The sequence below is a fragment of the Narcine bancroftii genome, chromosome 2, assembly GCF_036971445.1.
Source record: "Narcine bancroftii isolate sNarBan1 chromosome 2, sNarBan1.hap1, whole genome shotgun sequence".
Taxonomy (NCBI): domain Eukaryota; kingdom Metazoa; phylum Chordata; class Chondrichthyes; order Torpediniformes; family Narcinidae; genus Narcine; species Narcine bancroftii.
In genome coordinates this window covers 155680932-155694247 of record NC_091470.1, presented here as the reverse complement: position 1 = coordinate 155694247, position 13316 = coordinate 155680932, and the positions used below count along the sequence as shown (strand labels likewise).

Here is a 13316-nt window from a genome sequence, read left to right as displayed (position 1 = left end):
GAAAGAAACTTCTAGGAGTCACTATCATAAATATAGGCATTTTCACAAGCCAAAGCATAGAGGGCTTAAAAGATCTTAAATGAAAACAATATTTCTTCAAAATATTTTCTTGTTAAAAATGAGGCACAGGACACAATGTTTTCTAAACAAATCTGATGAGAGATATTTTGGTCCTGAGAAAGGATCTTGACATCACTTACCTTAAGTCCACACACTGCGAGGTAATCTTCATTACATGGGTTTCCAGTCAGACTCAGTACAGTGAAAGGAACAGGAGCTGAAGCTAGTCGGGTTAGAGTCAGTTTACGTTTGCTTGAATCAGCCTGTTTGAGTAATGCTGAGAGTTGAAGCACTGTGATCTGCAAAAAGAGGAAAGCTTCTGTGGTCAAGTCTGACCTGAAGGACTGTTTTATGGATACACTTTTAACACTACTATGAACAATTTGAACTCTTCTAGAAAATGGCTGAGTTCCAGATTTGGGTAATTCCATTGCCCTCCCCGTCAACTGTCTCAAGTCAATTGCAGGCAACAATGTTGTATCATTAAGATCTCAGAATGAAGCTTCAATGGAACACAAACAACAAAAAAAGAGAGAATTTGATGAATGTAGAAATTCTGTGGACTACAATGTATCACTTTATGTTTCCCGTAATCATGATGGTTTTGTAAGTTTTTAGCATAGAACATTTAAATTTTGTCTTGTGGTCATGCAAGATGGCATGTTTTATGTGAAACTCAAAAGCCTACAAGTTATACAGAAAAACATTTATTTAACCTAGTTCTTTTTCTTTCTTTGGCTTGGCTTCGCGAACGAAGATTTATGGAGGGGGTAAAAAGTCCACGTCAGCTGCAGGCTCGTTTGTGGCTGACAAGTCCGATGCGGGACAGGCAGACACGATTGCAGCGGTTGCAAGGGAAAATTGGTTGGTTGGGGTTGGGTGTTGGGTTTTTCCTCCTTTGCCTTTTGTCAGTGAGGTGGGCTCTGCGGTCTTCTTCAAAGGAGGTTGCTGCCCGCCAAACTGTGAGGCGCCAAGATGCACGGTTTGAGGCGTTATCAGCCCACTGGCGGTGGTCAATGTGGCAGGCACCAAGAGATCACACACAAACATACATCAAGTTTAAAAAAAAGGCAATAAATAAGAGACTCAGAGAAGATGAAATTGTGCCATTAACAAAAAGGTAGTAAAAGGGGAGTAGCCAGAGGAAACCAAGAAGAAAATCAATGCAAAGACACAGGAATGGCTGGGATACAATGATAACTTTTATCTCTTTTTTTTTATAAAAAGAAAGGTTCTTTCTTTGCCAAAATCTCCATTTTTTTTCTGGAGTAGCGGATGGAAGTCTGTGGCATAACCCAGGAATCATTACCAAGATCAATGCCTTATTTGATGTGGATGCATTTGCTCTAAACCTCTGACAAAATTTCTTCTCCAATTTTAGCCTCCAATGCATTCCTTGTCCACCTCTGGTGGCTATGTTTGTCTCTTCTTAAACTGGTTTATTTTGGCCTCTTCCTTTATTACCTGTTAATCCTGTTCTTTATCAACCAATCCAATATCTTTGTTTAATATGTCAAGCAACTCAGATCAAGCTGATCAGGGCTGCTCATGCTACAACTCATGAACACACAAGGTAAACTTTGTTCTAAAAAATCCTAAAATTATAATAAAATGTACCTTTCCTTTCTCATGGCTAACAGCGAGGTGCTGTCGCCGTCCATGGGGAGATGAGAGAACACACATAGCAACACGGCGTAACACATGTGCACTGATGAGCTGTCGAATTGTTTGCCCTTGATCCCCACTGTAGTTCATCCGTACATTCTCAAAGGCTCCTTCCTGAGAACCCAGAGTGGGAACCTATAAGACCAGAACAGTCAGTCAGCATCAAAAAAAAAGAACAACATCAATAAATCTAGTAGAAAACAGTAAACAAATACAAACAGCCAACTTATTTCAACAAATATAAGCTAAGCCAAAAAATTAGAGAGAACTCAATTTTTTTGAAAATATTTCTACCCCCAAGAGATTAAAAAGGAACAGTGCAAAAATTAAAGAATATTCTAAATGACAGAAGCAGTTACTTCACAAAATCCTGCTTTTCAAAATTTCACATATAGTTTGCCCTTAACATGTTATTCTGACAAAACTTGTGTTTTTTTAATTGAAAATAATTAGTACAAAGAAATATGGAGAAAGGAACTGTATTATGGTGGAAAGGATGTCCAAGCCTCAAATTCACAGATGAGGGTGCAAAAATTGTTTCAATTAAATCACTCAAACTGCCCATACACTAAATTGTGGAATTTTCTCCTTCAAAGCACTCCTTAAAATCTATTTCCTTAATTAAACCTTTGTTGAGAACCTTTTAAACATCTCCTTGGACAGTGTTTCTGTATTTAAAAAGTCAAACTTCCCAAAGTATTATCACTGATTTGTTGCTGCAAATTATCACTGTATATTGTTTCTTATTGAAATGTACAAGATGTCTTTTACATTATACTATGCAAGTTTGCAAGACTGAATCCCACCTACATTTTGATTTACATTTTTTTTTTAAATTAACATTTTTACTTGATGAGTGACTCTTTTGCAGTTACGTTGTAAAAATATACTCCTCATGATTTTGAGTTAATTGTGAACATTGACCTATCTACATAACAAAATAATTGTCATTCTTCATTAGGTGGCTTGCATTTGGCTAATACAGGGATATTATTTCACAACACATTACAGGACATCACAGCTTACATATTGCACAGCAGTACATCATTCATCATACTCAATTACTGTACCAAACACTTTCTAACCCTCAACACTCCATTTCCAGTTCCAGGGCGTACCATCAGCTGGTCGGTCATTTCCATATTCTTCTCCATTGTGTGCAGATCATCTAATGCCTGCTGGGCTCTGCTGCTGCTGCCAACTGCTGAGGCTTGTTGAAAATTTGTCTGAATTGCATCCATCAGGAAGACAAGCATATCTAGGACCAACCCAGCAGTGCAGCAGCCGGACTAGATAAAATGAAAGAGAAACAAGTTTAGTGAATTTGGGGTGACTTGGAGTTCCTGTGACTACAAAATTTTTTGGTGTGATGACAAGGAGGCAAAATATTTGCTAAATTTCAGCCCAATTTAGACTGTTGTGTTTAAGATCTTGACTGTCTATAGGATCAAATGTCAAATTATTTATGTTAAATATAGACCTGGGGTGGGCAACCTTTTTTTTATATAAACTCACATTCCACTTTAAGTATTCCCAATGCCAATCTGTGATTGGTAAGGAATTGCTGAAGGTGGTATGTGAGTGGGAAGGGAAGGTTGAGAATCATTGCTCGAGATGTTACGTATTGTTACGGAAATATTTTGCTTGAGAAAAATTTTAATTGGCCCATTGTCTTTACAATTATGAAACTGTGCACATAACGAGTCTATTCGGTTCAATTAAAACAGTGGTTTTCAAACTTTTTCTTTCAACTCACAAACCACCTTAAGCATTCCCTCACTGATCACAGAGCATCTATGGCATACAAAATACTTAAGGTGGAATGTGAGTTTTAAAAAAGGTTACCCATCCTTGATGTACAGATTTAATCAACAATGCCTGATGGGACTACACAGAAGGAGTTTGACTTTACATATATATCACACTGCCTGGGGATACCTGAAAAAGTGAAGCAAGCTTTCCTACACTATTCTCTCCATCATCCTCCACTTGAATGGGACTAAGTTCCCATGGTTACATTCACAGTCAGAGAAACACAGACAAATATACTCCAGACAAATGCTCCACAAAAATCCATCATCGACTCCCTATTTCTCATTAACATACTGCACTTTGGCCAAATCTTTCAAAAGCCATGGCATTCATTTTGTCATTTTAAACTGATGATATCCAAGTTTACTGATCGTCAGTTCTTTTTATCCCTTCATGGGCAAAATGTCTGAAATTCAGATAGACAAGGAAATTTAGTACAGTTAAATTTGACAAGTATTAAACCCTAGGTCTTCAACTTCTAGTCACAATTCCTTCCCCAAGTTGTCAATGTCATGCCTTTTCTTGCAAGTTAATGAAATTAAATAGTCTATTTACAAGCTGGGCATCATATTCATACATCAATCAACACTAGGACTGTTATCATCAAGTTATCCAGACCATTTCCCAAACCTGCATGCTTTTGATTTCTTTTGACTATTCTAGCAAACCTCCAACTAATCTGCTTCATTCTACTCTGCAAAAATTTATAATTCAAAACCTTATCCAAACTCACACTTGTTCACTCTTGCTGTTTCGATCTACATTCTCTCCTTGATAAGTAATTTTGAAAGTCTCATCTTGTTTTCAGAACCAATAATTTGCAGCTCTCTATAATGCTCCTGAACATTTTTCCTCATCCACTGACCTTTATGCATTCAGCTGCCAAGGTCTAGTTTTGTAACAAAACCTTCAATTATTTACATTAAAACCTTTTGAAAAGACAATGTCACTTTTTGTATGTCAATGCCTAGGGAAGCATTTATTTTACTAAACATTATTGATGCCATTCAAAGTAAAACCAATACTTTTGTTGAATCCAACAATTTTATACCTGTCATGGAAATATTTATTGGGAATAAAAAGTCCTGGCAAAGGAAAAGTGATGCATTTCCCAGAACTAAATTTTCCATCTCATTGACCACGATTACCAAGCTGCCATCACAGAAAACCAAAAAACCCACTCTCCTTTTTTTAAAAAACTATAAGACCCATGACAGACTTGCGCATAAATAGTGAGGAGGAATAAATTTTGTACTGAGATTGGCAACCAATCTCATTGCACGTATGTCCCTATTGCAACATCCCTCAGCAGACAACTGACCACACAGCTGAACTCCACCATGGCAGTCCAAATGGCTGCAAATTTCCCAGCCAAGAGAAGGTAAAGTGAAGTTTTATGTTACTTAAACAATTAAATAGTTTTATATGGTTTTTTTAAACTTTAATTTCCAACATGTACGAATAATTTGATCTTTAATGTTTTTTAATCGTCAACCGATCCTGAGCATTTGCGAACGTCAAAGAGATTCACAAAATTCAATTTTCACAGCAGATCTGATGATTGCCAAGGTGGTCGTCATTGCTTTCAACTGCATTTGTTACTCCTGTGCTGTGACAAAAATGGTGTTGAGGGAATCCTATATCGTGTCAATGAGCTGAGAGCCAAGTTCCCACAAGAAAAATTCCCAGGATCAAACAGAGAGGTCCAGGGCACAGGTGACTGGTGAACTCATGGCAGCAGCAGTTCTATATGATGAGTAAATATTGATCTCTTTAAGGGACATAGTTCTCAATTTATAAAATAAAGCAGTCACTGAATTCAGGATGTCTTTGTTTTCAGTGCTTTCACTTCCACCTAAAGGTATCTCATCAAGGGCATTGCAATTCTAGGTGATATAATGCCAATCTTATTAACATTCTACCAGAAAAAATTAATTATCTTGCTAAAGCTGTACCACCTGCACAGTAGTACAGGCCCTTAGGTTATGCTGACCTACATAAAGCAGTTCAACAAACTAAACCTTCCCTATCTCACACCCATAACTCTCTTTTCTTCTTGCATCCACGTGCTTATCTAAGAGTCTCTTAAATTGTATCAGCCTCCACCACCACCCCTGGCAACGCATTCCAGGCACCCTCTACTCTGTTCAAAACACTTACCTTTGATGACTCCCTAATCCCCTCACCTAATGTTTTCACCTGATAAATTGATTTGGTGCAAAGAATGAGGGCACCAATGATGTACCACAACCCATCAGGTGGGAGAATGCAGAAAAAAATGCAGTTAATACCAAATATACTGCAACTAGATTCTCAGCCATCTTCATTCCCAAAAAAAAACAAATTGCTCTTGTTCTCACATGCAAGATAAATTTCAAGATGATCGTGGAAGTCAATGGGGTTATAATAAATATCAATGGATAGTTTGTCTCTTGAGATGAAAACAATATGACCCAGAAAGGGAAAGTGCTGGAAATAGCCCATGTGAATTTGAGAGATGCATGGAAATTGGTGCTAAAAGTGATGAAATGTACGAATTCCACACAGGTACAATAAGTGGCATTGAATGCAAAGAAGAAAGAGTTACTGAGTGGTGCCCAAGAAGGACTGTTCCACAAAGCCAACAAAAAAAATGGGCATAGCTAGGACTCATGCGGATCCCCATGACTACGTCTTGTATACGTCAGAAGTGAGAAGAGTCAAAGGAGAAATTGTTCAGAGCAAGAATGAATTTTACCAGGAAAAAAGAGTGATTGTGAAGGAGAACTAGTTTTTTTTAAATCCAGATTCTTGCATCTGCAGCCTCATGCCTCACTGAAATAGGAAGCTTTGTTGATCACAGAACCTCCCCAATAAACAGTCACCACTTCCCAAGCAACACTGCACAGCATATGTGAGTGTCCAATAACAGAGACCTGCAGGACTTTTCCTTTATTACTCCCAAGTTCTTATGAAACTTCCATCAGCTTTGGAATTTATCAGAATAGTTTTGTTTATAATAACCTTAACAGAGATAGTGCAAAACTAATTTTTGCAATGCTATGCAGGCAGCCCGCAAAATTAAGTACACTACAAGAATGGCCAGCAACATCAAGGCAGCCGCCTGTAGATGGCATTTGTGGACCAATTCAATGTACTCAATGAATAAGTCTTGAATCTCTAAATTCACTGGTGAGTACTCACCACCTGGCTCTGTAACTCCTCCCTGCAGCCCTCAATCTGTTTGCACAATGTACTCTTCTTCGGCTTGTCATCGTCACAGGTTTTGCCATCTGCACTTATCATTTTGCATTTATCAGCTGGAGAAGAGCTCTGATGTCGCAGTGCACTCTCTGGGACCCGAGGCTCATTCTGGAAGGCAGATGATTCTTTCATGGAGGAACTGATCCCACTGCTCGGACTCCGTTTAACCAAAGCCTGTAGATCCACAAAATAACAAAAAAATTATGTTCAAATTGCCCATCCAAAACCCACATTTGGCCTTCACTGCTCAATCCTATCTGCTCTCATATTTGCTAGTTTTGTTATTTAAATATCATATATTTGAAGATTTGGAAAGGGCTGTTTTCAGTGCTAACTGGTGGACAAATTCTAAATTAGACCTCAGATCTGTTTGCAGCGACAGATGAAGAAACACAAAGAAAGTATGGGATTGGTATTTGAAGCTTTTATTTGGCCCCAAGTCTCACTACCTCCCAAAATTTTAAAAAGTGATTTAGAAGAATCCACAAGACTCCACTTAATGCTCTTTACTGGAAGCAGATGAAAGACTGGAACAATTCTTCAAGAGAAAAATGAATCCTGTTCTGAGAAATTGAAAAATTGAAAATCCTGGCACTTTATAAAGCAAACATTTTCTCACAGACCTTTCAAATATGACTGAAGGTCTCTCAAGAATTATATCTAGAAGTTTAAATGTAGGAAAAGAGGGATTAATCCAACTTTATAATGGATCGCTTTCTTATTTCAACAGGAACCTGTCTTTTGAAGATGAAGGGGATAAAATGGAAAATTTAATGGATGGGAAAAATTACATGATCATAGAAACATGGTTTTACTGCAATGTAAATCACAGTTAAAAAGCTGCAGCTGATACTGTGAGGATGAAATATACAGCCTTGTGCAATGGTCCTTAACCAGTGGGCCATGGTATGTTTTCATGCTGAATTTTAAAATGTTAAATAAGATACATTAAATTAGATAAAGGTGTGTTTCTTAGAGAGCTGCCTCTGATTTGAAAAGATTGCTCAGTCATCGACACGAGTGGGTCATGGCATGTTCGGCTGGAGGCCACATGGGGCTTAGAGAGAAAAAAATTGAGAACCACTGGACCCTCATGGCTTAATTATAGAATAAAAACAAAGTGACTGTCTGGGGCGGAAAGAGCTGAATGCAGTCATCATTATTTTCCAGAACTCTAACTTCTGTCTATTGATCACACGTCGCTTCATCAAGCTAGAAATCCACAGCACAGGTGGATATTAACACCTTTTAGAGACAACATTCAGAAAATAACATAGGAAAAGCTCTTGTTCTTCCATTAAATGTATCCAATAGAAATATTGACCAGTATGTTCTGCAAAACAACCTATAATCCTTCATTATTAACTTATTTATTGCATACCTGACAACTCCCATCTTCCTTTGCTCCACAATCACAGAAGAATGACCCATATTTTGCGTAAGAAATCTCATGATCTTTGTGACAGACTTTTGCACAAATGGTGCATACACCAACACCTTCCACCATTTTACAAGTGTGGCAATGATACCTGAAATAACAAGCGAGATGAGTCAGCTTTTCTCTTTATGGTTCATAGTTTTCATCATTTTACAGCAATTTTTTAGATCCTAAACCTATATAATTTGCCCATCATGCCAAGCTCTGAAATCATACATTAGTTTCTGTTTAAGAGTGGCAAGCAAGTTTCTCTCTTCATTTTTATGTTCCATGAAACTGTATTCCATTCCCCACAGAGATGTACACTACTTTAGTCTGCCCTGTTGTCCTGGCTGTAACATCAATTTTGCATTTCCATCTAGCCACAGTAACTTGCTATACTGTACCAGAGTGATGATGAACTACTAAATCAACTACCAGATAAGGTAGTAAAGGCGGGTACAATTGCAACATTTTCAAAAAATTTGGACAAGATCATGGATAAGAAAGATTTAGAGCGATATAGGCCGAACTCAGGAAAGTGGGCTTAGCGTAGATAGACAGCTCAGTCAGCATTGATGACTTGGGCCTAAGGAGTTCTGTGAATCTAACCTACAGAGTAAAATACAAAACAATCATCATCAAGTCAGCCATTCTCCATGGCGACCATAGCATAAGGGAAGCCACAGACCAAAATCCTTAATAAGGTGGGGGGGAAAGGTTGGGGTAGAAGAGAAATGAGAACTAAACTCACTAAACTTGACTCCTTTCAAGAGAAGGGAACCCATAAACTTTGAGTAGAGTCCTATGGGAGCCATAGCTGAAAAAAGGTTGAGAATGCCTGATCTTAGCTTCACTCTCAAGCAGATTAGTGGAAAGTTAATGTTCATACCAGTGCTGGTTCATAAATTCCTTCTGCGTAATTGTGAATGTGCAGAGCTTGTTACACAGGGAATCTTCATCCTAAGAACAAAGAATATTCCACTTATATGTGTGTGATAAAACTATAATATTGCCAGTTTACAGAACACTATTTCACTATTCATCAGAAAGTTGGCCAAACAACTCACCGAGTCCTCAGCTTGTGAGTCCTCTTCTTCCACAGCCAGATCTTCAACCCAATCAGAATCAACTTCAATTGCTCGTTCTTCACCATCCACCAGCACATGCGTTGATCCCTGCCCACTGCTCTGCCTCATGGCATTCATGACATCAGCAAGGTATGTCATGATATGACAGGCACAGTCAAGCATGCCTACATGCTGTATAGTAGAAAGGTGAAATTCAGTCATAAGGAATTATTAAATAGTCTTCGAGTGAAGAAAATTCTACATCGCTGGAGCCTGGTCTGAACCTTGACACAAGTCCCTGACAGGAAATTCTAGAAAGAGACATGGCTTTAAAAATCTTTTCTTTCTTTCTTTTTCAATCTTTTTATTATTATTATAATTTATAAACACATACAGTTCAAAGAGATATAAAAAATACATAGTAAGTAATGAATTAATACAGAGATATTAAATAATAATATTACAGAATAAAAATATATCACAAAAATTTTTTTTAGATCAGTTTAGGGTGTGAACTATCTCTAAAAAAGATATAATTAATAACAATATATGAAAAAAAGAGAAAAAAAAACCCAAAAATTAAAAAAAACTTAAAAAAAACCTACAGATATAGCTAAACCACGCCGATCACTCCGATCTCATCTTATAGCCCAATTATCATACATAATCATAGAAAGAAAACAGAGCCAGATCAACTCACCACAAATGAAAATATTGAATAAATGGTCGCCAGGTTAACTCAAACTTAGAAGGGGATTCATAGACAGAGTTTCTAATTTTCTCTAAATTTAAACATAGTATAGTTTGGGTAAACCATTGGAAAACAGTGGGAGGATTAACCTCTTTCCAATTCAATAGTATTCCAATTCGACCGGCCTCGGTCGAGTGGGGCAGGCGAAGGCCCCGATCTGGGCAGAGAGTGGGAGGCGGCGGCCCCAATCCAGGCACAGGGTGAACTGCGGCGGCCTCGGCCCCGGTCCGGGCAGTATGGACCGACCTAGGAGAGGAGGCAGGCCCCTCCAGCCCGGGTAAGAAACCTGCATAGGAGAAGGCCACTCCGATATAAAACCTACGACCCAAGGACCTCGCTGCCACGTCCCAGCTTGCTTGGCCACGGCACACGAACCATGGGTGTAAAGGATGGGGCCAGTACTGCGCGCACTGCACTCCACCTAAAAGCTCCTTTGCGCAGGCCCGAGGACAGGTCCACGTCCTCCCCCTCCACGTCCTCCCCCTCCACGTCCTCCCCCTCCACGTCCTCCCCCTCCACGTCCTCCCCCTCCACGTCCTCCCCCTCAAAAGATGCTCACAAACTCAAGCTAGCATGCTGGAACATCAGAACCATGCTAGACAAGGCTGACAGCCACCGACCTGAACGTCGGTCTGCCCTCATTGCACATGAACTCCTCAGACTTGACATCGACATAGCCGCTCTCAGTGAAGTCCGCCTGGCAGATGTAGGCAGCCTCCAAGAACGCGGTGCGGGCTACACACTCTACTGGTCTGGCAAGCCTTCGGATGAACGACGCCTATCTGGTGTAGGCTTCATGGTCAAGAGCTTCATTGCCTCAAAACTCGAAAACCTTCCGACAGGCCTCTCGGACCGAATCATGTCCATGCGACTCCCACTTCAAAACAAGCGTCACATCACCCTCATCAGTGTCTATGCTCCAACCCTCCAGGCGGAACCAGCAGAAAAGAACAAGTTCTACACCGACCTGCGCAACCTCATCCAACGTACCCCTACAGCCGACAAGGTTGTCATCCTGGGCGACTTCAACGCTCGTGTCGGCAAAGACTCAGAAACCTGGCCAGGAATCCTGGGCAAGCATGGCGTCGGCAAGTGCAACGACAATGGGCGCCTCCTGTTGGAGCTCTGCGCAGAACAGCGACTTGTCATTACAAACACCCTTTTTCAGCAGAGGGACAGCCTTAAGACCACCTGGATGCATCCCCGATCCAAACACTGGCACCTCCTGGACTACATCCTGGTGCGAGAAAGTGACAAACAAGATGTGCTCCACACCAGGGTCATGCCTAGCGCGGAATGCCACACTGACCACCGGCTGGTTCGCTGCAAGCTCAACCTTCACTTCAAGCCAAAGCCCAGGAACAATAAAGCCCCCAGAAAGAGGTTCAATGTTGGAAACCTGCAGTCAGACGAAGCGAGAGGAAACTTCCAGGCAAACCTCAAAGCAAAGCTCGACGTTGCAACCCGCCTCACGGACCCGTCCCCTGAAACCCTCTGGGATCAGTTGAAGACTACCATACTGCAATCCACTGAAGAGGTACTGGGCTTCTCCTCCAGGAAAAACAAGGACTGGTTTGACGAAAACAGCCAGGAAATCCAGGAGCTGCTGGCAAAGAAGCGAGCTGCCCACCAGGCTCACCTTACAAAGCCGTCCTGTCCAGAGAAGAAACAAGCCTTCCGTCGTGCATGCAGCCATCTTCAGCGCAAACTCCGGGAGATCCAAAATGAGTGGTGGACTAGCCTCGCCAAACGAACACAGCTCAGCGCGGACATTGGCGACTTCAGGGGTTTCTACGAGGCTCTAAAGGCTGTGTACGGCCCCTCACCCCAAGTCCAAAGCCCGCTGCGCAGCTCAGACGGCAAAGTCCTCCCCAGCGACAAGATCTCCATCCTCAACCGATGGTCAGAACACTTCCAATCTCTTTTCAGTGCCAACCGCTCAGTCCAAGATTCCGCCCTTCTCCAGCTCCCTCAACAGCCCCTAAGGCTAGAGCTGGATGAGGTTCCCACCCTGGATGAGACATATAAGGCAATCGAACAACTGAAAAGTGGCAAAGCAGCAGGTATGGATGGAATCCCCCCAGAAGTCTGGAAGGCTGGCGGCAAAACTCTGCATGCCAAACTGCATGAGTTTTTCAAGCTTTGTTGGGACCAAGGTAAACTGCCTCAGGATCTTCGTGATGCCACCATCATCACCCTGTACAAAAACAAAGGCGAGAAATCAGACTGCTCAAACTACAGGGGAATCACGTTGCTCTCCATTGCAGGCAAAATCTTCGCTAGGATTCTACTAAATAGAATAATACCTAGAGTCGCCGAGAATATTCTCCCAGAATCACAGTGCGGCTTTCGCGCAAACAGAGGAACCACTGACATGGTCTTTGCCCTCAGACAGCTCCAAGAAAAGTGCAGAGAACAAAACAAAGGACTCTACATCACCTTTGTTGACCTCACCAAAGCCTTCGACACCGTGAGCAGGAAAGGGCTTTGGCAAATACTAGAGCGCATCGGATGTCCCCCAAAGTTCCTCAACATGATTATTCAACTGCACAAAAACCAACAAGGTCGGGTCAGATACAGCAATGAGCTCTCTGAACCCTTCTCCATTAACAATGGCGTGAAGCAAGGCTGTGTTCTCGCACCAACCCTCTTTTCAATCTTCTTCAGCATGATGCTGAACCAAGCCATGAAAGACCCCAACAATGAAGACGCTGTTTACATCCGGTACCGCACGGATGGCAGTCTCTTCAATCTGAGGCGCCTGCAAGCTCACACCAAGACACAAGAGAAACTTGTCCGTGAACTACTCTTTGCAGATGATGCCGCTTTAGTTGCCCATTCAGAGCCAGCTCTTCGGCGCTTGACGTCCTGCTTTGCGGAAACTGCCAAAATGTTTGGCCTGGAAGTCAGCCTGAAGAAAACTGAGGTCCTCCATCAGCCAGCTCCCCACCATGACTACCAGCCCCCCCACATCTCCATCGGGCACACAAAACTCAAAACGGTCAACCAGTTTACCTATCTCGGCTGCACCATTTCATCAGATGCAAGGATCGACAATGAGATAGACAACAGACTCGCCAAGGCAAATAGCGCCTTTGGAAGACTACACAAAAGAGTCTGGAAAAACAACCAACTGAAAAACCTCACAAAGATAAGCGTATACAGAGCCGTTGTCATACCCACACTCCTGTTCGGCTCCGAATCATGGGTCCTCTACCGGCACCACCTACGGCTCCTAGAACGCTTCCACCAGCGTTGTCTCCGCTCCATCCTCAACATCCATTGGAGCGCTTACACC

At 41.5% G+C, this 13316-nt stretch overlaps 1 protein-coding gene across 9 annotated transcripts in view; it reads right to left on the bottom strand.

Annotated features, from left to right (window-relative positions):
• ubr4 (ubiquitin protein ligase E3 component n-recognin 4) overlaps positions 1–13316 on the bottom strand; it is a 220003-nt gene that overhangs the window by 138508 nt on the left and 68179 nt on the right. For 7 of the 9 annotated variants that reach the window (XR_011351775.1, XM_069918724.1, XM_069918722.1 and 4 more), the window contains 7 exons: positions 9268–9459; positions 9090–9160; positions 8162–8309; positions 6721–6954; positions 2811–3014; positions 1678–1860; positions 201–359 (listed from right to left, as the gene is read on the bottom strand). Coding sequence is in view for 8 of the 9 variants with exons in the window: in XM_069918724.1 (XP_069774825.1) it covers positions 201–359; positions 1678–1860; positions 2811–3014; positions 6721–6954; positions 8162–8309; positions 9090–9160; positions 9268–9459 (1191 nt within the window). In the remaining variant the exon portion in view is untranslated. The remainder of the gene's footprint in view (positions 1–200; positions 360–1677; positions 1861–2810; positions 3015–6720; positions 6955–8161; positions 8310–9089; positions 9161–9267; positions 9460–13316) is intronic. The other 2 variants (XM_069918725.1, XM_069918727.1) reach the window with 1 other exon arrangement.